Source organism: Metopolophium dirhodum, chromosome 6, assembly GCF_019925205.1.
Source record: "Metopolophium dirhodum isolate CAU chromosome 6, ASM1992520v1, whole genome shotgun sequence".
NCBI classification, from domain to species: Eukaryota; Metazoa; Arthropoda; class Insecta; order Hemiptera; family Aphididae; genus Metopolophium; species Metopolophium dirhodum.
In genome coordinates, this window is record NC_083565.1 from 922,296 (window position 1) to 949,439 (window position 27,144).

The 27,144-nt window shown below is 30.4% G+C and overlaps 2 protein-coding genes across 5 annotated transcripts in view; one reads left to right on the forward strand and one right to left on the reverse strand.

The window, feature by feature from the left end:
* Nucleotides 1–8,871: 8,871 nt before the first annotated feature.
* On the reverse strand, nt 8,872–21,892 carry LOC132947069 (ecdysone 20-monooxygenase). 2 transcript variants are annotated; one of them, XM_061017257.1, is made up of 11 exons: nt 21,611–21,892; nt 17,926–18,057; nt 14,777–14,908; nt 11,789–11,987; nt 11,215–11,405; nt 10,930–11,125; nt 10,696–10,852; nt 9,512–9,678; nt 9,369–9,447; nt 9,100–9,297; nt 8,872–9,031 (listed from the first exon to the last, which is right to left on the reverse strand). In XM_061017257.1, the coding sequence occupies exons 2-11, from the start codon at nt 18,053–18,055 to the stop codon at nt 8,924–8,926; spliced, it is 1,557 nt and encodes a 518-aa protein (XP_060873240.1). In that variant the 5' UTR covers nt 18,056–18,057; nt 21,611–21,892; the 3' UTR covers nt 8,872–8,923. The 2 variants fall into 2 exon arrangements, with proteins under 2 accessions (XP_060873240.1, XP_060873241.1); XM_061017258.1 differs by lacking the exons at nt 17,926–18,057; nt 21,611–21,892 and adding an exon at nt 12,940–13,614 and having other exon boundaries at nt 14,777–14,836.
* LOC132947066 (FGGY carbohydrate kinase domain-containing protein) overlaps nt 21,020–27,144 on the forward strand; it is a 44,406-nt gene continuing 38,281 nt past the window's right edge. Inside the window, exons 1-2 of one of the 3 annotated variants that reach the window (XM_061017245.1) lie at nt 21,020–21,321; nt 26,365–26,423. The gene's annotated coding sequence lies outside the window, so the exon portion shown is untranslated. Of the gene's footprint in view, nt 21,322–26,364; nt 26,464–27,144 lie in introns of all 3 variants that reach the window. The other 2 variants (XM_061017247.1, XM_061017243.1) reach the window with 2 other exon arrangements.

Consider the following 27,144-nt stretch of genomic DNA (forward strand, 5'->3'; position numbering starts at 1 on the left):
TCTTGAAAAGTTCAAGGGCATCTTTTTCACTGTCCAAAGATCTATAATTATTTTAAAATAAATAAATAAAATAATGTGTATACGACGGAAATGACCGAGTCGAAAACAGGTAATCGAGATAGCGAGCTGGCGGTATAGTAGCGTCATCTGCGTGGTAGTCGAGATAACGAAATTGAGACTCGCGGTGGTCGGGATAACCGAAAAGTACCATGTTTTTTTAATAGAAGTACATGATATATTATTTTTTAGTAGAATGCCAATTAACAATATTATATTATTAATTAAATGCAATTAAATGTACAAATATACGAAATACTTGTACAGTTGTACAGTATGCACTATTATGGTAATAAAAGTGAAAAGTCTTCTATATAGTGTACTAAACAAATGAAGACCTGGAGCAACAACAAGACAACTCCGGAATTAATAACACCGCTATTTTAACCGGAACCTTTTGAAAATATTGGAACTAGAACCCTTTTTCGATTTTTTTAGAAACCAAAACCAGAACCTGTACTGATATTTGTTGGTTGAGTATTTTTAGGTTCAATCTATAATAGTTTCAGAAAACGATTAAACCTGAGCAATCGTCAACAATTAACTATATTATAAATTGTTATTCGTTAACGGCAAAAATTTCAATATATTGCAAAATTGCTATCATAAAATTTAAGTTTAAGTTTTTACAACTTACAAGGGTAGGTCACAGATTTACAGCTATGATGTAAGTTAATTAAGAAACTATTTAGGGATTGTATGAAATGGATTCTATTGAGTAATGACCATTTATATCAATATAGTTTTCAATCATAGAAATGTATGTAAGTATACCTACCTTTCAAGACTCGTATGTTCAGTTGTAAGCAAGCAACTAAGCGTCTAAGCAAGTAACAATGAATTACACATTTTCTGTTCTCATGCAATCTTTCAAAAGTGTATTCAAGCTTACACTCACACACACACACACACACACACACACGCCAAATTTTACATAATATTCTGAATTGTACTTACGTTTTTTGGTGTGCAGGTGAAAATTCATCTTTTATTTTGTTACTTGTTGAAGTAGAAGTATCTGTTTTGTATTTCCTTTCAGCTATTTTTCCATTTTAAATATTTAATAACGTATAAGCATAAAACATCATAATAAGCACAAAACTCTCGATATTAAGTAAAGAAATACGACTGTGATCCGTTAATTATTACACTCGTAGCTACAGCTATACCTACGGGCTTATATCATTAAAGTTTAAATTGCATACTAAAATTATCATCATTATCGATAAAGTAAAATGTGAGATAAACTGATAATTTAATGTAATAACTATTTTATTATTATTAAAAACCGATCGTTTCTAATCAACTTATGAACTTAACTAGTTTAATTGACAGTTGAAAATTTTAGCTTTTCTCAGTTGATTTAATAATAATTCATCAAAGAAAATATTTTTTTAAATTTTTTTTTATGGTTCATAGGTACATAAATATCAGTATAAAAACTAAAATAATACAAAGATTTCTGTTATTTGTCTTGATAATATAATTTTTTATAATATATATATATTCCTATAGGTAGTTACTATAGCTGAATAACTCGGCTTCAACCGTGTGCAGTTTTTTTTGTGTTTTTTTATCATATTACTGATATTGAGATCATCAGCATTATACCAATATTATAACTGTTAGTCACCTTGATTTGTTAAAAATAGTAATTTCTGGGTACCTACTCTTCTAAAAAGTTATTAGGTACAGAGTAAGATTTTCCCTTATCTACCCAACAGATCTATGGCAACCATTTATATATAAGCAAAAGACTATAATTATATAATTATAACTATTACTATTATAATATGCAACCAATGGAAACTATAAAAAAAAATTTTAATTTTCACCGTGAATCTCAAAATCCTTATTTGAGAACCTCTTTAAAAAGATAATTTTGGAAAATCCTTTTTTAATGAGTTTCCAAAATGTATTCTATATTTCTACATCATAAAACGAAACTACTGACCAAATTTCATAGTCATATAGCTTTAGCGGTTCCGGATACGCGGTGATGAATCAATCAGTCAGGTCAAGTTATTTTATATAATAATAAAGATTTTAGTAGATTAGTTAGTTATAATATTATATGACCTTAAATTGCTATTTGATATAAAATAAATAATATTTTTTAAATTATTAATTGAGATGTATACCTATATTTAAAAATATATTTAATAATCATGTAAGTAAAATTAGATATATAGGTACACTATACTTTATGATAAAAGTTCGATAAAAATGTTTATTATAATAATTATAATTATTCTTAAATTATTTAGGAAATTAAAAATAACGCAGTCGTTCCACATAGTTATTAATAAAAGTAGATGAACTTTTTTTAAACTGAGTTAGTTAATATTTTTTTCCATATTAACTTTCAAATTATTGAGTTAAAATTATACAACTCATAGATATAGAACTTTACTTAAGATAATTATTTTCATTATAGCTTGCCCATCTTTGCTTTAACGATGCATGCAAGATATCTACATAGTTAAATATTTGAATACAGAGTATAATAAAATTATTTTAAATGATTTCATTTCAAAATTTGTATCTATATTGAGGTATACTTCATACAATATACATTAACTATCATTACTGTGTTAGCACTTACTGCAGTGTACCCATATATTGTATAAGTTATGAATTGAATTGATTTTTACAATTCAGAATAATTTAATCTGAGTCCCTTTTGTTTTAGGTAGACTGTATAAAAAAGATTTCTATAGCGTAAATGAAAACTATTCATACCACGCGTGTTTCAGAAAACGCTCGGCGGCTTGGAATGTTTCCCTCGTATGTATACACTATACAATATGCACCCTTCGTCTGCTATATTGTTGTTGATTTTTTCTCTTTATGATGATTGGGGCGAAAGTGCTTTATGTTAGATGTGGGGTCTACGAACACATGCCCTAACTATGGTTGTTGTTTCCATCGAATTTATTATAAAACGAGAATATACTATAATATAAAATAGGGAATTCGCAGTTTATAATCTAAAATTGTATACATTTTATAACGACGGTAAAACTGCACATGCACTTATGAAGATAATATTAAAATGTTCGCGATAGTGTGTATTTTCTATAACCACAGGCGTATTCATAATTTCCATCATACCCCTACGGTGCTAATTTTTTTTTTTTGTCACACTCGTCCTTATGAATCTTAATTTTTGACAATAAAATAAATTGTAACAATAATATATATTAACATGTTATATTATGATTTTATATTAACATACAAAAATTGTTACGCTCAGAACGTTATGATTTTCAGTTCAATATTACTTTATCAGTGCATAATTTAAGGTAAATGAAAAATTGTTCCTAATAAGAATAAAATATTTGTTAAAAATGTAAAAATACACCTTTATATTATAAAAATTACTAAAAAATTCCACCCATGGTGATCGTTATACCCCATAGTGTGCCTTTTAAGTACACGTCTTTGGTACCATTGTAATATTATATATATTATTTATTCATTACTAAAAACGGGTAAACCCAATATTAGACATAAGTATAATTTTTTAATTATTATATACATACAAATATACAATATACATAATAATAATTAACAAATGATTCCCCATTATAGCAAAAGATGCATCATCCTAACAAAAACGTTGATTAAAGTCTAAAAAAGAACAAATTGGTGTAATATTATATGATATGACATTATATACGGGAATGAAAGGAAGATACCCAAAATTAACTTTACATAAAATATAAACTTGGGTGCATATCAATAACTCCCTGAAAAAGTCCTTGGATAAAAGTCAAATTTGCACGAGCTCACCTATCCAACCATAAGGGCCCCCACAAGGGGGGAGGCTGTTGGACCTGGAGTACAGGGACCTGGTTATTTTAGGGCCTACTCGCGGTAATCAATATTTTCTTTAAAATGAACGAATAAAATATCTATCATGGTTATCCGCTTGTGAGTAACGTAAACCACTCAGATGGAGGACGAATAATTCAATAAGGTTAGATTAAAAATTCTATATGAAATCATTTTTTTTTATTTGAAAAATTGCAACATATTAATATGATTATAATTTATAGGTACAAACTATGTGAAAAATATTTTATGATGTACCTACCGACTTCTGCAGTCGTGGAACTACTGTGAAAAATCAATAATTTAAATTATTATCATTTATCATACGTGTATATAGTTATTAAAAGCAAGTTAAATTCTTTAATCAATACCTACACAAGAACTTATATATTATGTACTAATTTGACCCGCGGAAACTTAGGCCATTGGGTGGTTTTTTTTAGTGTGGGGAGGACATTTAAGTTTAAATACGTGTGTTTGTTAGTTTGGCAGAATTTTCTAGCCTCTCTCTTCAGACAACGTGACTGCCCGAAGAGAAGTGCCGCCCGTGGCCAGATTTCGAACCGGCAACGGTGCGCGTCGTAACCAACCAACGCCTTAGTCTACTAAACCACTCCGTCCCCCTAAATATTATTATGCTTATACAAATTACTAATTAAATAGCCAATAGGTTGTTATCAATGAGTACCTACTTAATAAAATAAATTATTCTATTAGTAGATAATAACTAAAAGTGGATTTAACATTATACAATATAATATAATTTATAATCATTTAATGCTTTGATAAAATATTGCATAGTCTGAAAAACAGATAACCTTATATCTTTTGATATAGCAATAGTTCAATTGCTTCGGTATTGATTATAGACAAGTGGCGCCCGACTGTTATTTACACAATTCCTAGAACTAAGTGGAACATGAAAACTGGGTTTAGACGGTTTAGTTCTAGAATAAAAAGCAAAGACTCTAAAACCAATTTGTGATAAAAACTCTTAAAAACAATTTATTGTAGCGTTTATCAACTTGTGCAGTGTATACTGTAAACGAACACTACATCAGAATACTTCCGACAAGTGACTAACCATATGCCCATACTAGACATTGGGGTTAGCAGTATCTGAGGTAAACGTATAAATAAAGTCCATTTCATAACCAAACATGTGAATGCGAAATGGCTATGTTGTTTCTCAAGTTTATATCGATTAGCGGTTTTGACCAGACTGAGATGGGGCCCAAACCATAGACCCAATTCTAAAATAGACCTCACCAATGCATAGGCGCAACTATACCAATATTTCTAGAGTTGCACAAATTACAAAGATTTTCTGTAAAATTTCACCTCAACACTGTATAATATCTATTAACAATAATTTCAAACGTATATTTTTAATATTTTTGTGAAACAGTAACAGTACATTGTCAGTTCAGACTTCTGGACGACGTGGTCCACCTTTCCTATCTCAATTAGATCCTAATCAATAATGCCATTACAATTATTTTTATTCAGTCGAGTAGGTAATTTTAAACTCTCACTGATTTAAACTAGAATTAGAATAGCTTTAAACAGGAAGACTTAGATCGTTAGTTTGTTGTAAAGTAGTTTTTTTTTTAAATACTACATAATAATTATGTACTATGGACGTAAATATAGGGGCAGCTTTAATGGAGAGCCACACCTACTTGGTATCAAATGTTTGTATCATGTATTGGCCACAAACACTGTATAAACAAATGTACACAAACAAGTTATTCATATTTATTATTATAATAAATAATAGATATGCTGTAGAATGCAATTATGAAGGATTATATCTCTCAGACCACAGATCTGAATACTGAAATATTTGTATGCACCTGCAATATTTCAACACCCGTCAAGCTTTATAGAAAAGTTATTAAGTCCAAGTGACGATAAGGAGTTATTTTGATATAAGTCTTGATCGGTGCATAAGTAAGCTAAACTATAGATGCCTAAACCAAGTAAGATGATTTTATGTATTTGGTAAAATGTATTTATTTAATACTGTCGTCCCCTCACCATTTCATCTCCACAGCAAATACATTCAGGACCTTAAAACATTGTTTTTGAATGAGTTTAACGACATTTAAAACCGGTTGAATAAAGAACTCCAATAGGAATAGTGAGTGGTAGGAGACTTAGAAATAGGACTTTGGTAATATCTAAATAATAACAAATAAATTATAATATAATATATAATAAAAATATGATACATACAATAATAATAATAATATAGTTATAGTTATAATATTAGGCCAGTGTTGAATTTTAAATAAAGATCGGGGGATATCATCCTAATAATTTAAAACCACTGTATTTTTACTCCTCTTGGACTTATTATAATGATATGTGACTCTCTCGGCACCGCCTAGCTCGCCTTTCCAGAGGCTGAAACACACTAAAATCCAACGCTATAGTAAGCCGAAAATGTGCGAATGCCGTGCAACGACAAAACTAAAATTTTTAAATTAAAACCTATTTAACGCTAAATTCGATATTTGTTTATTTTTAAACATATTTATGTATAAATAACGAAAAATGTTATACAAGAGAAGTGCAGTTTTCGCTGTACCGATCTATGTAAATTACAATATATGGGGGACGAGGTGGCCGAGCGGTCTAACGCGACGGATTCGGCACAGCCGGTCCGAGTTCGATCCTCGACCACTGGGCGGCATTTTTCTCCGTGCAAGTCACGGTGTCCGGAGAACAAGTGCCGCCATCCCCCAACCCCGGGGCACGGCAGAAACCTACGGGTGCCTCATTAGAAATTCTGCCAAACACATCACACGTGTATCAACCTACCCAATATAAAAAATCTACAGTGCTCTCCCCACACCCAATGGCCTATGTTGCCGCGGGTTACCCAATAAAAAAAAAAAAAAAAATTACAATATTATTGTAGTCGACGGCGTTTGCGTGTTCTCGCTTGCGATGTGGATTAGGCCTACAGGGGGACAGCACAATAAAAAAAAACGCACCACGTGTAATACATAATGCTTTTAAAAAACATGGACAATGTGACATAATGTCGTTTAACCAGCATAGGTGGTGTGGAAACTTATGCGACGCTGCAGTCATTCTATACATCGAGTACATTGAAGTACCTAATATAAATAATAATAAGATAAAAAACCTGTATAATATAATACTGCATGGTAGAGATTAAAGAAATATACTTTTGGAGTGATACAGATTACATGTGGTTTAACCGCAAATGTACGTATCCTCGCGGGCTGGAGAAATGTTCGGACGCTTCCCTTCATGACAAAATCACATTAAAAAAATTATTTTTTTCCAAACATCAGTGCGGCGCCATTTGTAAAACGCTTAGGTATGTAAAAATTGAAAAAAACTAATATTTTGTGATACCTATTATAATATACCTAGTATATTTAAATTTAATAATCAATACACTTCAATAACAAATCATAAACAATGAGAGACAATCTCAACACTCAACGCGCTCACATTCATAGACAGACTTTCGTCCTGCCAAAGATAAAGAGAAAATGTCCTATGTTCAAAGTTATTTCATCAACTGACAATATATTACTATTATGACTATTATTACACAAATAAGTAATACCTACGTATCTGTGACCTGCTCTGTACAACACATCAAATAAACTTAAGATTATTTCATAATGTCATGTTATAGTTGGCAACATATTAATAGCGAAGTACCTACATATTTTATTCCTCAATATAAAATATATATAGGTATAGTACAACATTTTTGTCTTCATTTTTGAATTTAAATTTTTTATTTCAAAATAATCAAAATATAATGGTAAAAGTCTTTTATTACTTGGGGGTGCACAAGTCTTCTCAGATCCTTAGTTGCGCCATTGCACCAACGCCCAGAGTGCAGTAAGACAATTTATGTCTGATGTGAATTCCGCACAATTCGTATTTAAAAACCAATTACTTTTAAAGCTTTCATATAAATTGATATCATATACATTTATGATTTATTTTATAATAATATTATGTATATATCCTAGACTTACAAATACTTACTAATGACTTACTAAAGGAAGACTAAATATGAATTCGTTGGGGTAATGTTGGGCGGCTAACTTCACGGAGATTAGTGTGTGGCTTATCTTACATTCGTTTTCTATATCATCACGGAGTCCCACCACATAGGTGTAACTATTTTTTTGTTTACTTTACAAAATGTAAAACAACAATACTTCGGTCTGCTACGTGTGCCGAAGTGGTCTCGTATTATATTATACATATATTACAGAAATATATATAAAAATTCATTATATTGTGTTTATCATAAATAAACATTAATACATTATTTATTAAGGAATGTGATGATTCAATATAATTCAATGGAATAATGGATAACATTTTTTCCAGTGAAAGATAGTAGTATAGTACACATAGTTTTTTGTTACAATAACTTATATTGTTTTATTATTATATTTCATAAACAATAATTATTTGGAAAATAGAAAGTATTAAAATAAAGTATTATTTTTTAATAAATTAAACTCGTTTTATGACAGTTTAATAATTTAACCAAGCATTAAATATTATTGATATATAATTATATTTATAAATAATAACGATATGATTTTGGGGAAAAATACAAATTTGAAATTATGCAATGAAATATGTGTACATTATGAATGGGCTTTAAGTATAATAACAAGTAGATAGAACTAACACAAGATTATTACAAAAAGAAATATTACTTGGCTGCATTTGAAGGTGGAAATGAAAACGAATTAATGAACTTTAATATGAATAGGTATGCATTTTTGTTATAATAATTTATTATAAAACACACGTGCACATAAATGTACAGTTTATATTATCATATATTATAATTATATATATACTATATGTATATGTATATGTATATGTATATGTATATTCTAAATCATAATTTAAAAAAATAAAGGTATAGGTAATGTAATATATCTAACTTTGTCGTGGTACGATAAAATAAATAATTTAATGATATAATATTAGTTATTATTTAATAACATTAATAAATTCTATCTCGTAGAATAAAATTCGAGTCAACGGGTGTCAAAAGAAATTCAAATTCAGTTTTCAGTTGTCCCTCAAAGTCGATTTGAAATTGCTTGACCATCTTTAAAACAAAGTTATAATTTATTAGTGGTTATTTTCAACACGGCGTAAATGTTATATTTTGCTGACTTTTGCTAAGACAATTTGGAGTTCTAGATCTACGAATCGCTTGCCCGGACACATTCGTTTGCCACAACCGAACGGTGCGACCAAAAATGGTGATTTTTTCGTCAACTCGTCCAGCCACCTTTCCGGTTTGTACGAGGTCGCGTCTTTGAAATTGTTTTCGTCCAAACACGCCAACCCCGTGTGCAACAACACGACGGTCTAAGTAAAAAAATATTCGTATGCTCGTAAAATAATAAATATTTAAAAAAAACATGTCACCAAAATATTACCCCTGGCGGCAATCTGTAATTATCGTATTCTATTTCCGATTCCAACACTCTTGCAATACACGGAGCAGTGGGTTTAAGCCTGGAAAACGCGTTACGAATAAATAACTATAGTTGTTTTTATTATAATATATTAACGAGATTACCTGTGGGCTTCGATTATACACGCGTTTAAATATGTCGCCTTGTGTAAATGTTCTGCGGTAATTGGCGTACCCGCCGGAGCCAATAGTGATACCTCGTTGTATATTTTTTCTTGTACTTCCGGATGTTTGGCGACCAAGTACAATAAAAACACCAGGGTGTTTCCCAACTAAAAAAAACGTGCGTACAAAACATTATTGCATTTTTACATTTATATTTATCGATTCTCATGCAGGTATAGATATCAATGTCAGTGTATTGTGGTCTAAATGTAAATGCAAAAAGCAGCACTCTGCACGTCTTGTCTTCTTAAATTTGTTGCAAGACACGGCGGGAAACTTAAATGTAGACAAAGTATTCAAAGGACACTAGTATAAACGATGTTACGTATACGCACGATAATACCTCATATACCTATGTGAAAAATACTAATGTTATGATTGCTACGAATATTTTTAAAAATGTTCGCACATCACCTATCAGAAATATAGTAACACAAAAACAAAATGTTAAATACATTTTATCTGACTCTCCTCCCACACACCTATTTGCAAAAATGATATTACTATAAATATGCATAAGCATTTAAGTCTTTAACATTAATTGTATTTTTTGGTTACCAACATTTGAAGGTTAATTGTTAGAGTTAAAATTTTGTGTGGTGGACAAGGGTAATAAATGGCGATATACTAAGAGATCGCAATTATACATTGTATGGAAAACATTGACGTCCAAACATGTCGTCTCAAACTAAGGTGTTTATAAAAAAAAATGTATTGAAAATTGATGAATCATGATCAAATGTATATCGATATCCAATGATACCAGAATAGGTAATTAATATTATAATCAATAAAATACGTCAAAACGTATTAAAATAATAATAAAAACAGAAATGTACAAAGTGTTATGTTATGTTACCGTTACAGTTTGAGATACACCGTGGTATAACACCATAATGTACCAGGTACCTATTGTTTTTGTTTCACCATTTGTTAGGACTCTAGTGCTATATATGAATTGATTGTTATTATTAATGTATGCACTTAGCTACAACTGCAGCACTCGAAATAAACTATTATTATTATCATCATTATCGTTTATTATAACACTGTCGTGAATGTGAAAGAGACGGTTGTAAATAATTACGGTACCCAATATGAGATATTAGATATAGGTATATTACTGTTTTAATTCCGGCGGCGATGTAATCGATAATGGCTGCTTTCTTGTCTCTGTTGTCCAACTCTGACGCCTGTAGTATAGACACGAACACGCTGCGTACGTCCGTGCAAGACTGTTGTTCGTCGATCAACGCTGACTCTACGAATTCGGACACGATGCTACAAAAATACAAACAATTCCCGACGTGTTTATTCGGATCGTATAAACGTTTGACTTTTCTACAAATTGCACATACTCGTATAGGGCGTCCTCGCTCGCTACGAAATCCTTGTACGCCTTAGTTGGTATCAACTTCCAGAGTGGAAGCCCATAAAATGCTTCCTGCGATGCTCTAAATTGACTGGTCACAGAATCTGCCAGGCGCGTAGCCGTCTCGCTAACCTCTCCGTCCATAAATCCGATCCTCCTGCCCAAAATTAACGTACACGTGCCTATACGGTGGACAACACGTCGCAATGAAAATCGCAATTATTAAATTGCTTATTGAATTACGACTGCCACCTGCACGGTCCACACATACTTTCCAATCCCATTCTGTTACAATACGTTTCGAATCCTCTGACCGCGTTATTGCCATCTCTCGCTAGGGAAATCAGATTATTAAAATCGTCTGCGAGCTGGTTAACTTCTGGCAAAAAACGTCGAATTGTCCTAGGACTTGTAAGTTCCGGCGTCAATTTATTTCGTAGCATCGCCCAAACTTCACCTTGTCTGCAACACGTGCATGTACATACTTGTGATTAGTAATTAGTATAATAGTTATACAGGTACTGCAGATTATATTATTATTATGTTGAAAATATCAAATAGGTAGGTAACTAAAATAATATACAACACTGATGAATTTACATTTCTCGAAACGAAAATAATGTGATTCAATTCATGTTTATATTCTGTAATAATAAATTATCATATCATATCGTATAATATCGCATCATATTGTCGAATTTTCAATGTATAGGTATACAAAACATTTTCAAGCACATTTTATAATCCTAAATTTTAACTTCAAACCCGCGTTCTCGTGGAATTAAAATTAAGTACATTGAATTGGATTTTATCAATATGTTTAATATTTATACACAAGTACGTACTCGTTGACAAGTCCTGTATTTGTGTAGCGATCCGGACGGGATTTTCGGTAGTTAGCTGTTACTTCATTTGGAGGTCGGATAGGGTATTTTCCACTTTGTCTAAGTACCCTTTCGATGAAATCTCTGTTTTTGACACTTATAACTGGTATGTTCCACAGCGCTTCTTCGCAAATAATATCGCCATACCGGTTAAACATGTCTGTGAAATTATTAAAAAACTGATTATTGATGTAGGACGATCAATGCAACGAAATATGATCCATCCCAATACTCATAGGCATAAATATGGATCAGGGTGGCTAGAAATATAGATTCATACGTATTAACATAATTTATTAGGAGTTTTCGGGGGTAAGACCCTTTAAGCTAGCCCCCAATTTACGCCTTTGCCAATATTTACATGTCAAAAGTTAAGTAGCCCCAAAATCATAGTTTTTAATTTTTAAGTAATGAATTATAATAAATCTGTAAGTTAATTGGGTTTTTATTTGGGCCTAGGTAGTAGGTTTACTGCAGCGTTTAATGTATTTTTATTGAATTAAGTAAATATGATTAGAAAATAATGTTGGCACTAAATATATGGTATAATATGAATTTCCTAATATTAAAATGTTAAGTCTTAATAATTGAAATTAAAAATTAAACTAAAGTTTGTTAGGTATATGCATTTATTTTTGTATTGTTTTGCAAGTGAAATTTAGACACTATAAAAAAATAGAATATTTTTTATTCTTATGTTATTGCACTATTCATTAGATTGAAAAATAAATTCTAAATAGGGTGCTTTGCTAAAATAATAACAATTGTTAATTTAATAGCATTAAGAGCTCAATTTAAAATTATTTAACGAAGTATTACACAAAACAATATTGGTTTAACAAAAGTTTCACTTTAATAAAACTTAAACAGAACAATTATAGTAAAGTGAATTAAAATTTAAATTCGTTTTGTTCAATAAGTTGGAATACATATTACTGTTACTAATTTAAACTTAACTTCTTTTGATCATCCTGTGAAGTTGTTTATTTAATTATGAAATCTTTTCGATTAACTATACGAATATTTAACTGAATGCAGTATAGATATACTGTATAGATAATATACATAATTTTAAACTTACTAGTCCTATAGGACAATACGGCGTTTCTTACCATAAGTTAACCAGCTAGTAGACCGCGATTTTAATAACCTGATTTCCCAAGCGGCTCGAGGCAGCAATAGTGTGGTCAAAGGATTTGAAGCATATTGCAAATTTTCAACAGAATGGGACTTGAAAGTACGTGTGGTCCGACCGTGCAGATGGCAGTCGTTATTTAATAAGCAATTTAATAATTGCGATTTTCACGACGTGTTGTCCATCGTAGGCACGTGTATGTTGATTTTGGGTAGAAGAAACGGATTTTTGGACGGTGATGTTAGCTAAATGGCACGCGCCTGGCATACTCCGTGACCAGTCAGTTCTGAGCATCCCATGAAACGTTCTACGGGCTCTTGCTCTGCAAATTAAAACCGACCAGGGCGTACAAAGAATTCGTAGCGAGCGAAGACGCCGTATACAAGCAAGTACAACTTGTAGAAAAGTCAAACGTATAAACATCCGAAAAAACACAATGTGAATTGTTCGCATTTTTATAGAATGTCCGAAATCGTGGATTCGGCGTTGATCGACGAGTAACAGACTTGTACGTAGCATGTTCGTGTCTATTACTACAGGCGTCAGAGTTGGACAACTGAGACAAGAAAGCCGCGATTATCGATAACATCGCAGCTGGAATAGAAACAGTAATCCCAATATTCATAGGCGTATAAATATGGATCCAGAGGGGCTAGAAATATAGATTAACACGTATTAACATAGTCTATTATACATACGAGGTTAAGTTAGAAAATACTTGGGAGTTTCAGGATTTTTTTGTGGGTTAAACCCTTTAAGCCTCCCCCACAATTTTAAGCCTTTGCCAATATTTATACATCAAAAGTAAAGCAGTCCCAATATCATAGTTTTTAATTTTTAAGTAATGAATGATGATAAATCTGTGCGTTATTGGGTTCTTATTTGGACCTAGGTAGTAAGTCTACTATAGTGATTAATATATGTTTATTTATTTAAATAAATATGCTTTGAAATAATGTAGGTACCTACTAAATATATGGTATAATATGATTTTCATAATATTATAATTTGAAGTCTTAGAGTAACTAAAATAAAAAATTAAACTAAAGTTTGTTATGCATTTATTTTAGTAATGTTTTGCAAATGAATTTTAGACACTATAAAAAAATAGAATATTTTTTATTCTTGGGTTAGGTTAAGCACTATTTTAGCACTATTCATTACATTGAAAAATAAATTCTAAATAGGACTGTTTTGCCAAAATAATAACCAATGTTAATTTAATAGCATCAAGAGCTCAATTTAAAATTATTAAAAGAAATATAACACAAAACAATATTAGTTAAACAAAAGTTTTACTTTAATAAAACTTAATAACAGAACAGTTATAATAACGTGGATTAAATTTGTTTTGCTCATTAAGTTGAAATAAGTATTACTGTTAATAATTTAAACTAAACTTATTTTGATTATCCTGTGGAGATGTGTTAATTTAATTAAGAAATCATTTCGATTATTAAAGGAATATTTAACCGAGTGTGTACAGTATAGATAATATAGATAATATTAAAGATAATAACTTGGAAATAGATGCTAAGATAATTTATATTATACATCAATCGTAATTAAATTTGCTAAAAACTTATATTTTATCGTCATGAATACAGAATATTATACATGTTAAATTATAGTGTTGCTTTACTTAAAGTACATATTATATTAATTATTATATTATTATGCTGGTAATAAAGTTTACCCTTCAATCGCGTTCGGGATACCTAACTGTGAATGGGCCCCAAATTAAATCCAAAATAGGTGATATGACTATTGACTATATTATTTTGTTTACATTATGCTTTATTGTTAAAATGTACCTTCGTATGCTAAGTGAACGGCATTCAGTTTATACAAGCAAAATTTCCAATAAATCCACCTGGTTCCAAATACAGGCAACGACCTTGGTCCTGGAATATCCGCAATTGTTTTGTATATTTTTTGCTGAACATCTGAAAAAATGTATTATTTATGTCAATCACTCGAGCAGTAAGCATTGACCCTGTACAAACAAAACTTACACGATCTAAAAACCAAAACGTCTATTATATTCATTTTAAACTAGCTATATTGTAATTATACCTATAGGTACGTCTGATTTTAAAACACTATAGTCACATCTCAATGAAATTTAACACTTATAACTATAATATGAACTATAAGTCTAAAGTATGAATCTCATTATTATCGTTATAAACTACTATAGTCATACCTAATTATGTACATACTAGGGGACTTTATCTCGGCTATGGGCTGACTTTAGTCGTATGACGAATTATTTTAAGACGAAAAAAGTGAATTTTAAGTCTGTGAGTAAATATTTACCGTAAATGCGTTTAATATTTGCCAATTATATACTATGTCGATAATTAACGACTAACACTGTAATTGTTAACTTGATAAATAACTTGTGTATATTTTGAGGTGTAATTTTCGTTTGTATTAAAAAGTAATATAACTCTTAAAGTTGATTTGCTATCAAATAGGTAGTAGATTAGGATTTGTCACAAATTACGAGATGATGGTTATCACGTCATGTGTTTAAAAGGTTCAAACTAAATATATGTTTAAGTTTGCTACAGTTTATTTTATTAATTGGTGTTTTTTATTTATAAATTTAATTTTTTTGTATCGAGTAATTCTAAATTTAACACAAATTTAACATTGATAACTAAAAGTTTGATTTTGATGTAGTTTATCATTTGATTTAAACTTGGGACAACTAACACCGTGGTCCGTGATGATATTGTGACGACCAACGTAGAAGCGGAGTAGATTGTCACAAATTTTATTTTTTTTAAACAATTTAAACTTAATATTAGTGTTTTATTTTTTTTAATATGTTCCAAAGATGGTATATGTTGAATAATGTGACAAACGGCACTTTAAATACTTAGTAAAAATTGTGGCAACTAGCCCCGGTCTCCCTACACACCTAATATTTATTTAAGTTCAAAATGGTAGGTATATTGGAACAATATTTACTACAACAATACGATATGTATAAGACTTTTAAAAAGAATTATGATAATTTGACTATACATTTATATGATAATATATTACAATTTGTAAATACGAGATTTATTAAATTAGATACGAAATTATGATACACTTTTTAGTATTATTAACTATAGGCGCATTTACATACGCATTGTATATACCTACGTAGCTCCAATGCTCCATATTAGTTTTGTAGCCATAAGCCATAGATGGTTAAATCATAACAATCAAAAAATTATTTTCTAATAGTGATGTTTGATTTATTATTAAATTCGGTGACAGTTTACGTGTATTGTTAACATTTTTACAACATTAAATAGGTATTGATTTCCAATGTAATCTATATTTTATTAATATTATTAGGTTCATCGGAAGTAAGATGTATTATGATTATATGATTGTATATGTAATATTATATTATTATATACCTCTATATACAAATAAGTATGTATAATACTGAAAAAGTTAAATCATTAATGAACTACAATTTTAGAATATGGTGCTATTGCTATAGTTTGGTCTCCCCCCCCCCCCCCATATACTATAGGTGATACACGGTGTCTCGAATATTAATTAATTTCACATTTAAATTTTTAAAAATGAATAAATAATATATTATTTGATGAGATATTATGTTTGACAACATTTCTCATTCAATTTACAATTTTTGATTTATGTGATGTTTTTGAGAAAAGTTAGTTTAATCTACTATGGATTAAGAGTATGCTAATAATAATATAAATATTATCTAAATAATATACATATAGATATCCTTAGATATAGATGCGGGTCCTGTGCTCGTATTTTTCGCTCAGAAAAATGCCTGAAGGATTAAAGAACCAATGGAACTTGTGTATGCCTATACCATATATATATAAATATTAAATATACATATTTAAAATATAAAGTAAACTTGGACAATAATATTTGCATGTTATTTGTTTGGAAACTTTTTTATAAATTACTGCGAAAAAACTTTTAATTGGAGAATAATTATTATAAACGTCATTTTTTAGGAATCATAATAATTATTCTTTAAACATTTATTATTCCTTCGTTAAATTATATGATAAATAATTTAATTTGAATAGGTTATCTCGTTGACTAGATTCAATTAAATCAAAATGATAAACCAGTTTTGTATTTTAGGATGAATAATTTTCTGATTATGAAGTCAATTATTTTTATTCATAACTAACCATTTATCGAATTTATTAAATGACAATTAATAATATGGCTGTTTTACTGTAATCAAATTTATCATTAATATTTCCAAGCATTAAAATTACTTATGACGTATTATGACTTCAAAAGAACAGTTTAAATTATTTCACGGCTTTGGAAACGACTTAGGTACATTAATGTTTATAAACAATGTTATTGAAATTGGCTACAATATAGGAATGTTTTCAATGTCAAGAACCATCGAAAAAATGTTCGTGAACAAACAATAAACAAGGAAATCTTTTTTGATAGTATCTATAAAGTTTTAAAAAAACATTATATTCTTAACCACTTATTATTAATTAACAACAATGTAAGAAAATATTCGGTTGAAATGTACATAATAAACCGTATAATATAATATAGCAAATAGCAATATACCACTAACTTGTTTCATAATATTACAAAATAATGTAATTACAATTATAAATACAATTATTTATAAATCCATATAAATCAATCTAAAAGTATGTAAATTACAATATTGTTAAATAACTAAATTATCGAAAAATATACTTATTTTAAATTTTTTATGTGAAAGTTTAAAACTCATGCTTAAGTGAGTTGCGTCTACACTGCAGCATCGTAGTAGGTAGATTCTATTTTACAACGTTTTTACAATTGACTATTATACGGTTATATAGGTTAGGTAAATGAAGTAAGCCTTATTATTTAAAAATAAAAATGAATTACAGAGAGATCGTTCTCATGTGAATTCGATCATCTTGAAACTGATCAGACTTACCAGACGGATTTTTGAGATTCGAATAAGTACCGACGACGTATTTCAACACGAGTTTTACCAGGGCTATGATGCATGCGATTACTATGCAACAGGCGCCTCCGATATTGGTCCAAAAGTTTTTCTGCACCATACCTGTGAAAAAATAATAGTTATTTAATCGGTTTTAGCGCGACGCGCGAGTAAGTACATCTTATACTGTGCGTACGGAGTTCAATAATACGGTTTATGTAATATTGAAACCTGCGTAAAAAAAATCAAGAATATTCGTCTGGTACGCAATTACAAACAGAGGTCAGTAGTACAAAATTACGATAAGAATGAGACTATATTATATACGTACCTAATTCACTTTCGTGTATAATAAATAATAATATCTAATAATATGGATATATATAATATAATATTATTAGATATTATTATTTATTATAAAAATATAAAAGTACCTAAGTGTAACATTAACCAAGTATATTTTTATCAAACGTGTTATTACGATAATATTACGTTATTCTGGTAGTATATACGATAAAAACCTATTTTGAACGAAACCTTGATAACTAAAACCTAATTTTTGTGAATCTATGTATTACTGCATAAATCCAAAATGCTTATCCGTTAAACATTTTTACTGTCCGAGTATAATTATTTTTTGTATTATATTATAATTTATTACTATACATATAATTTTAATTAACCTAGGTGCCCGACCACAGCGTAATGATTTACGGAACAAATATTTAAATACCTACACAAAAATTATGTTCACACATTCTATAGTCGGTGGTCAGTGGTTAGTGGTTACACAAAACAATAAATTATTAACTCATGGAAATATTAAATTCGAAACGAATACCAAATTATATTATTACACGTTTCGAATGTTGTCATTACTACTCAATCTTTTTTTATTATACCTATAGTTAAACGAGAACGCCACACATCACACAAACTATTTAATAATATAACTCATTTAAATTTGTATGTTTATCGGGATTTTAACTTTTAATACAAGACGTGTTTCGTTTTTATATTCATATCATTTAACTGTCATAACGCATTAGAACAATGCAGTATACAGCGGGTTGCCGGTTGACACTCTATAGTCTATCTAGTAGGTTGGTGTAGCTATACTATACAGTGTTACGCGTAAAGCTAAATATATTCATCTTGTATAGGTAACATGATACGAACATTTTGTTACCTAAGTGTTATTAATACGTAACACAACACGACATGGTATAGTGTGAATCCGGCTTAAGTGGTTTCATGTAATTTATTGAAATATGGTAGGTAGTGTTTATAAAAGGGTGTCCCGAAAAATTCCACTTGAATAGGCAAATTTATTTCAATTCAGTCGGTACAAGTGGTGTTAATACCACGTATGTTACCATACCTATAATACCTACATATTATATCGTTAATCAATGTATTATATCTATATCTGCACTTGAGCCTACCATGCGTGTTAATTCAATAAAAAATATAAATAAAAAAACAATCAGGTTACTTGGATCGAAGTACCTTTTACAGTCACGGAAATAGTGGGGGAAATGGGGGCCTCGGAACGGTTTCCGCCGTCAGTCTGCATGGTGCATGCGCGAAACTGTAATCTTTTTCGTGGGCCGGAGTAGCAGCGGTTCTCAATTTTTTTATATCTGCGTACCACCTACACAGTTTGAACATTTTCATGTACCACTTGTTTACGTTATTTCACATGTATGGAATTGTATTTTATTAGGTTTTCTTTTATATCTATATGTGAGCAACCCCCCCTCATCCTAAAATACCATATCATTTTAAGTTTTTATAACTATATGTAGTATTTTATGGATGTATAATAATATAATATAATTAGTGTAAACATTTTATATAAATAAATACATGTAATAATATACAAAATACACATCGTTAGAAATTAAGAAGGCAGTAATTTTTAAATTTGTATGTTCCGTCATTACTTATAATACATCTGCCTTCATCTACACTATAAAATGAGATAAAACCACTTATGATGATGTGGTTTGGCTTTCCTAAATATTTGTAGGGAAATAGAAATTACATTCGAAAACGTCATTCAAGGGTTCAGTGAAATAAAAAAGGCATGCTGATCTAATTTTGTAGATAAAAAGCGTTTATAAAATACAATTATATGTGAGAGCAAGTGGACTTATTAAATATTATATAATATATATTATTATGAAAAAAACCTTATGATTCGGACTGTTCCTAATGAAAAATATATCGTCCCCCATGAGAAAATTATAGGTCCCAATGACACATCTTTAATACTAATCGACTGGATCCGTACCCGCATGCCCGTATGCCCATCGCCGCACTACGACAAAATGGTAACAACTAACAAGCTTAACTACAATAAGTGCGGTGGCGGCAACGATAGTGCGGTGGCTGTCTGCCGTCGCCCGCACGACAGGAATTAAAATTAATTTCCAATTAATAGCGAGACGATTAAACGACCCGCACGTGGGACGACGCCGGGTGGTCCTCACCATGACGAACATTGTTGTCGAACATGTTCGTTGAGAATGTTTCACCTAGTCTGTACGTGTTTCTTATGTGTTCGCGTACAACATTCAAATGTTCGCTCAACGGGCGGTATTTGAACGAACATCAATCAAAATGTTTGGCAATACCGTTTTCAGCGTGGACGTGTTCGACAACAAATTATTCATGAATTATAATTTAACCGTTCGCAGACTATTACAATATAAATTATAATATTATTGACATCGTCCGTGCGATTGTAACAATACTTAGTGCATTGAAACAATTAACATATTAAATAAAAAAAAAATCAAGCGCTTTAGAGCCGCCCTCATCGTGCGTGCAGAAGCTTAAAAAAAATGTTACGTGTGGTTTTTTTTTCGATTTTTTTTCAGTTGTAAGTATTTATTTATTCAGTCAGCTATTATTTTTCGTATCTACAGGTACCTTTATACCTCTACCTACCGGTATATGTATAAGGGCAATATAAGGACAGAACAGAAACGGATTGAACGAATCGTACGAGATAAGCGCGTGCGAGACCTTGGGACATTAATAATAATTATTATTGCTGTCCAAAATAATACTGTAATAGTACTACATACGCCGTGAACGACCACACTTGCCGGTCCTGATACAAATCTTACCTAATTATAATAATGTATTTTACGCCTAAACGGCTAGACGGCTGATAATCGACGACGCGGCGTGCTAATCTCGTCGTGCGCAGACGTCGCCGTCGACGACTCTATCCGTACACGTTTTCTACTTTGTAATTTTGTCATGCCTACTTAGTACTTAGTTGTTGTACTCTTCGGCGACGCAGTAAAATGTATTCGCGTGACGTGTATACGTGCAGCCCGAGTATCCTCGAAAACGATCTGCACCGGGTAATCAGTACGTATAAAAGTTAAACTTTCATAAAAAAAGATGAATTTCGTGTGGGATTTTTTTTTTTGATAAAAAAATCTTAATGTGTACAATAATAATAATTATCGTTTCGTGGAGAAACATAGAAAACATAGTGCTATAATATGACGTTATATATTCGTAGTTCGTTGTCAATTATAATTTACAGTACACCGCAGACACCTACATATTATTATATTTTATTTTATTTTACATATTATTAATATTATGTAGGCTATATTATATTGTCTGCGTATAATATAAATAGTGTACTCACTCGTGAGGCGTAGGTTCTTTTTTTCACGCTCGTCCGCGTTTGACGCGTAAACATTAGTTGGTTACGGTTTGTTTGTGTTCTTCGAGACAGCACGGAAATGCATCGTACATGTTCCCATATTATAGTTAGTGCATATAGTAGTGTTGTTCTTCGCGCGCGCCGTCGGTCGTACGTAAGCCGCCGCTCTGAGAGCGAAACGAACAGTACAGGACCACTCCGGGGGCGCGCCGTTGTTAAAATATATCGTATATACTCATTGATTCAAGTTGTACGGACATTTGTACACTAGCGCATTCTCTTTATTTTTTTCCTTCCACCAGCATAACGATTCCCTTTAACTTCACGTCGCCTACCACCGCCGCAGCCCGAATATATTTCGTGCATTGCCGCACACCAGAGGCTAAAATATAATTTTTTTCGTACTACACACTTTATATGAAACTCCGAGTTACGAGGGGGAGCTTCGCCCCCTCCCAAAAGTGTATTTAATCCATACACCTAAACATAGAGTAGTCAATTTAAATTGTTCTTTATCTATAGAGAGAGTACACAGAGTACAGACTATAACATCACAATAAAACGATTTATGTCGCTATATATTGGTATGATTAGTAATTATTATTATTAATTATAATTTTACAGTAAATGCACCAAACTACAGACAGTGAATTGCAAAATAAAAATCCCAGGAAAAAAATCCCCGATTCTAGGAAAAATTATCCTCAGACCACAATTTATATTACATGAAATTTATTGATCAAATGTTTTTTTTTAATCTAATTAAATAGGAATACTTATCATTAAACAAAATTAATATATAATAAATAATTTCCAAACATTAACAATAATATTATTTTGTTTTTTATCAGTATTTCAAACAACATAGGTTATATTCATTCATTAACTATTGTTTGATAATTGTTTGTATTATTCAACGTATCGATCATTCGAAATATTTTTAGTTTTATTATAATGTTTTAAATATTGTATTTATAACTAAAACTTGTAAAAAAGCTTCTAATAATAATAATAATTATTATTAAAATTTAATATTCTTATCTATCTATTACACGATGTAACATCAAATAATTTTTCAATTATTGAAGGAAAACTGTAAAAAAAGTTACAAGTTATTACAGACCATTACACACTTTTTAATTTCGTATTCCACATTTAGTATTTCGTACTACCCATAATTTTAGTCCCTGCTGCACACGCCATACACACTTACGACCCTGCTAAATCATTTTTTTTTTCGGGAAATGTTTTGTGCGCAAAAATCGGCCGAGTATATTATTATATTTAGACGAATAGCATTTTGTAACCTGCAGTGTCTATATTATAAAAAATACTATTTTATACTATAATTATGTTTATACAATATTATATTACCGATTATATTAATCGATGACAATTTCAAAATTTCAAAATCAACTGACATGTTGACATCTATTTATTTTTTTTATCCGTTTAATATTCGGTAAATGCAAAATTCAATGCATAGGTACTTTTATAAAATTTGTATAACGACGCATATCTGATAAGTAACGCCACTAATGGAACATAAAAAATTAAGGCACATTTATAATTGCACTATTGAATCAACCACCTATATAGTATAAATATGTCAAAAACACATAACATGCACTTAGAATGCAGTGGATACTGTCGAGATCAGCCTCAATCGCCACATATACTCGCATTTTACGTTCCATAATATCAATTCATATGCGCATTTATATACTAAATTCATGAAATAGACGTGTCATAGTAATTTTTGTCAGAAGTAAAGATATTCCTTTTTCCATAATATAGAATAATAAGAAGTATAGTCACAGACAAATCAGAATTAAAAGGTTAAGAAATGAATATTACAATTATTAGGTAATTGAATTGTGTCACTGAAATGTATGATAGAGAAAGGTAATTGATTCTTTTTTTATAATCCTGCCACTTTTTTGACGTTTGACATATTTAAATTATATAGGTAGTATTGATAAATAATTATTAATATATTTTCTGTTACGTCTTCCGATTTATCAAGTTCCATACCTAGATGATTGTTTTTTTGTATGCAGTAGATAACTGTGTATAATAGTAACGAAGGTGCGTATTTATATTCTATATAGTATAAAATATATACGTATGTATGTATTTATATTATATTGATGTTTAGATACTCCAGGTCTTGATTATCCCCTTTAGTAGTCAATGTTTATGTATTAATTTTCAGTGTCTCTGAAATTAATTACCTATTTTCATAACGTAACAATTAGTAAACCATGAGATTGGAACAGCTGATAATCAATCTGACGAACATTCTTTGTAATAATCATGCTGCGTATACGGACCCTACTCCGCTCCTACATATAAATATAATATACTATATACATATGGAAAGAAATAACTATTATTTAATGTCGCAACAATTAGCATAGGTCACATGGGGCAGAAGGGCCAACGCACATAACTATGAAATATTAATAAAAAGTACACTGTGAGAAGTCCGTGGGTCTAATATAATCTTAGCAATATAGGTACGACAAAACTACACGGAAACCCCTCATCAATCCAAAATTGGACCGCCATTAGCACATCTGCAGATCCATGGTCACAAACTCACACAGACACTATGGATATAGCTAATAAGACCAGCTAATTCGGGAAATCGACCACACGGACTGTGGGAACGGCGGCACAAGTCGGAGGGACAAGTAGAGTAGAGGGTTCGCACTATATAGTATAGAGACCGAAACTGCCTATCTTCAGACGTGATTCCACATAATCAGGACGAGCACCTCCGCGCCAGACCTCTATATAGAATTAACATTCTTGGACTTAGATTATTTCGATCAACGGCGTTTTTCGGGGGACTTAGAAAATATCCGAGCAATTGTATATTTTCTAACGGCCAGCAACCTTCGGTTAGGTAGTCTAAATCACTTTATCTTGTATATTGTTGCAACATCCTTGTGCAAGTATTAATAAACGGCAAAATACAGTCGACATTTCAATCAGTTTGCGTTCGAATATTCAACCACCCATCATCCTATCCTGTAATCGTCTTTTGTAAACGGGTGTACGCTACAATCGAATACCATGCGTACTTATAGCTTATGATAATACTTACTGGTTATTACCTTTTTGTGTTATGAGAAAAAAAAAACGAAGCAATCGGTCCGTAGGTTTTTTATTATAATATTATCTCTATGTGTAAGCACACGAATATATTATTATTATTGTTATTACAATATGATCCTGATGACACATCACAATAAGTCAGGCCAGCTACCATAGGATTTTCGACGATAATCGTTTCATTGAATAGGAAAAAAAACCAGACGTCGTTTGACTTAACCATTTAAACATGTGTAGGGGTTGTTAGTTCATTAATCAAACGCGCCTGTTGTCTAGGTGACTTGGGGATGACGTGTGTGTGCTGTGCGAGTGTGTGTGTGTATGTGTATGTGTATGTGTGTGTGTGTGTGTGTGTGTGTATGTGTGTGTGTATACTGTATACATATGTACAATTCCTTTTGTATACATTATATTATATGTATGTAAATTCATCTCCGGACAAATGTCATATACAAAAAACCATACGATACAACAGTCATCAACGCTCAACGGCGGTTATTTAATTTGGGGCGAAGAATTTTGTTTTATATACAACATAAGTCATAAACTATACCAACCTAGTAAAATACCTATACATTTCGTTTTGATAAAATATGCAGTACAAATGTAATGAAAAAAATAGTAAATTCATCTATAATTTTCAAACTATATTATTAAGATCATTAAGTGGAAGAGTAGCTACTTATAGTCGTAATTTTAAAACAGATTAAATAAAGTTACTTTTTATGTAGGTAGGTTAGGTAGGTTAGGTTTAGAGCCAAATTAGAGCGGTACCTTACTACCTAAACAAAATCATTTTTGTTAAGTCTTACTTATGACTTATGCCTTATGTCATCATATAAGAATTGCCCCACACTAGCACTATCATCGAATCAGCTAGTAACAACTATACATCATAATTTATATTCAATATTTATTATAAGGCTATAAAACAATTTTAAACTAAATAATTATTTTTTTAGTAACTATCAACAATTAAACGTCCTAATGATGAACAGTGTAATTTCAATTAAAAATAATATATTACTTAGCAACTATTAGGTACTACAAGGTATATTCACTATGTTATAGTACTTTTAAAATAGTAGATAATGAGTATTCTTCCAATGTACATAAATATTATACATACATTTTTTAAATATAATCTAATGTTATTTAATATATAGACGTAGTATAAAAATGTGGACAACTAATGGCCTTAGCCGCTGAAGTTTATTTAGATCAAAATAAAATGATAGACGTATTATAATACTTTTTTATTATTAATATAATTTTCAATTTTAAGATATTGTATAATATATACAATATTGAATATACATACTAATAACTAGAGTTACTCTAGCGTTACCCACTTATACCCCGCTTTTTTAATTTTAATTTTAGACATTTAAATTTATTAAAAGTATGACGAATACCTATTTGCCATTTCAATATTCAAATGAAAATAACAATTTTAGTTATTTTGTATGGACTTTAAACTTTACCTACACCTCTACATATTATATAAATATTTGCTAATCGCAATTATTTATTTTAAATACTTTGATTAATTTAATTAGATACCTAGATACATGGAAAAAGTTTATAATAATTGTTATTTGTTTTTTTTTTTACAGGAACAAACGGACATGCCTCCTAAATACAGAGTGTTAAAATGATAATAATAATACATTAGGTATGATTATAATATATAACAAGAAATCGACTTGACATAGGTAGGTAGTAGTACATATAACAACTACATAAATATATAATATAAATAAAACAGTTTTAATCTAGTTTTGTCAACGACTAGTTCAATCTATACTCTGTTCAACGAGAGAAAGTACAGATTCTGCGCATCCCCCCGCGTCACACTGCTATCGAAACCGGTTCTTCTATGGCAGAATGTTGCGTGGGGGAACCAGTTTTGGTCGGTGCGCCGTGCGTTCTCTCGTTGAACAGAGTATAGGTGCAGTATGACACCTATGTACGGTATATTAATTATTAAAATATACCGTACAAAGGTGTCATATGTACATAGGTGTCATGAGTATTACTAATAATTAGTATTTATAATCAATGGTAGTAGGTATATCAGTATATGGTAGTTTTACCAGCAGGTTATATTAATTGTTGCCAAAAATCTCGTATTTATTATATTATTAATTATTAAAATAGTATATTTATAGGATAAACCGATAATAAAATTAGTGTGAATATTTATTTTTTTAAATTTCACATGTGAGACTGTGCATTGTATATCAAATGGTTAGTTTTTTACTTCTACTAGTTCTACTATTAATATTATTTTTTTGAATTATCACAAAACTATTTAAAGAGAAATCGTTATTTTATATTGATTATCGATGTTCGGCGAAATTATAAAATGCTTTCAGAATCTGTGAACGTAATAC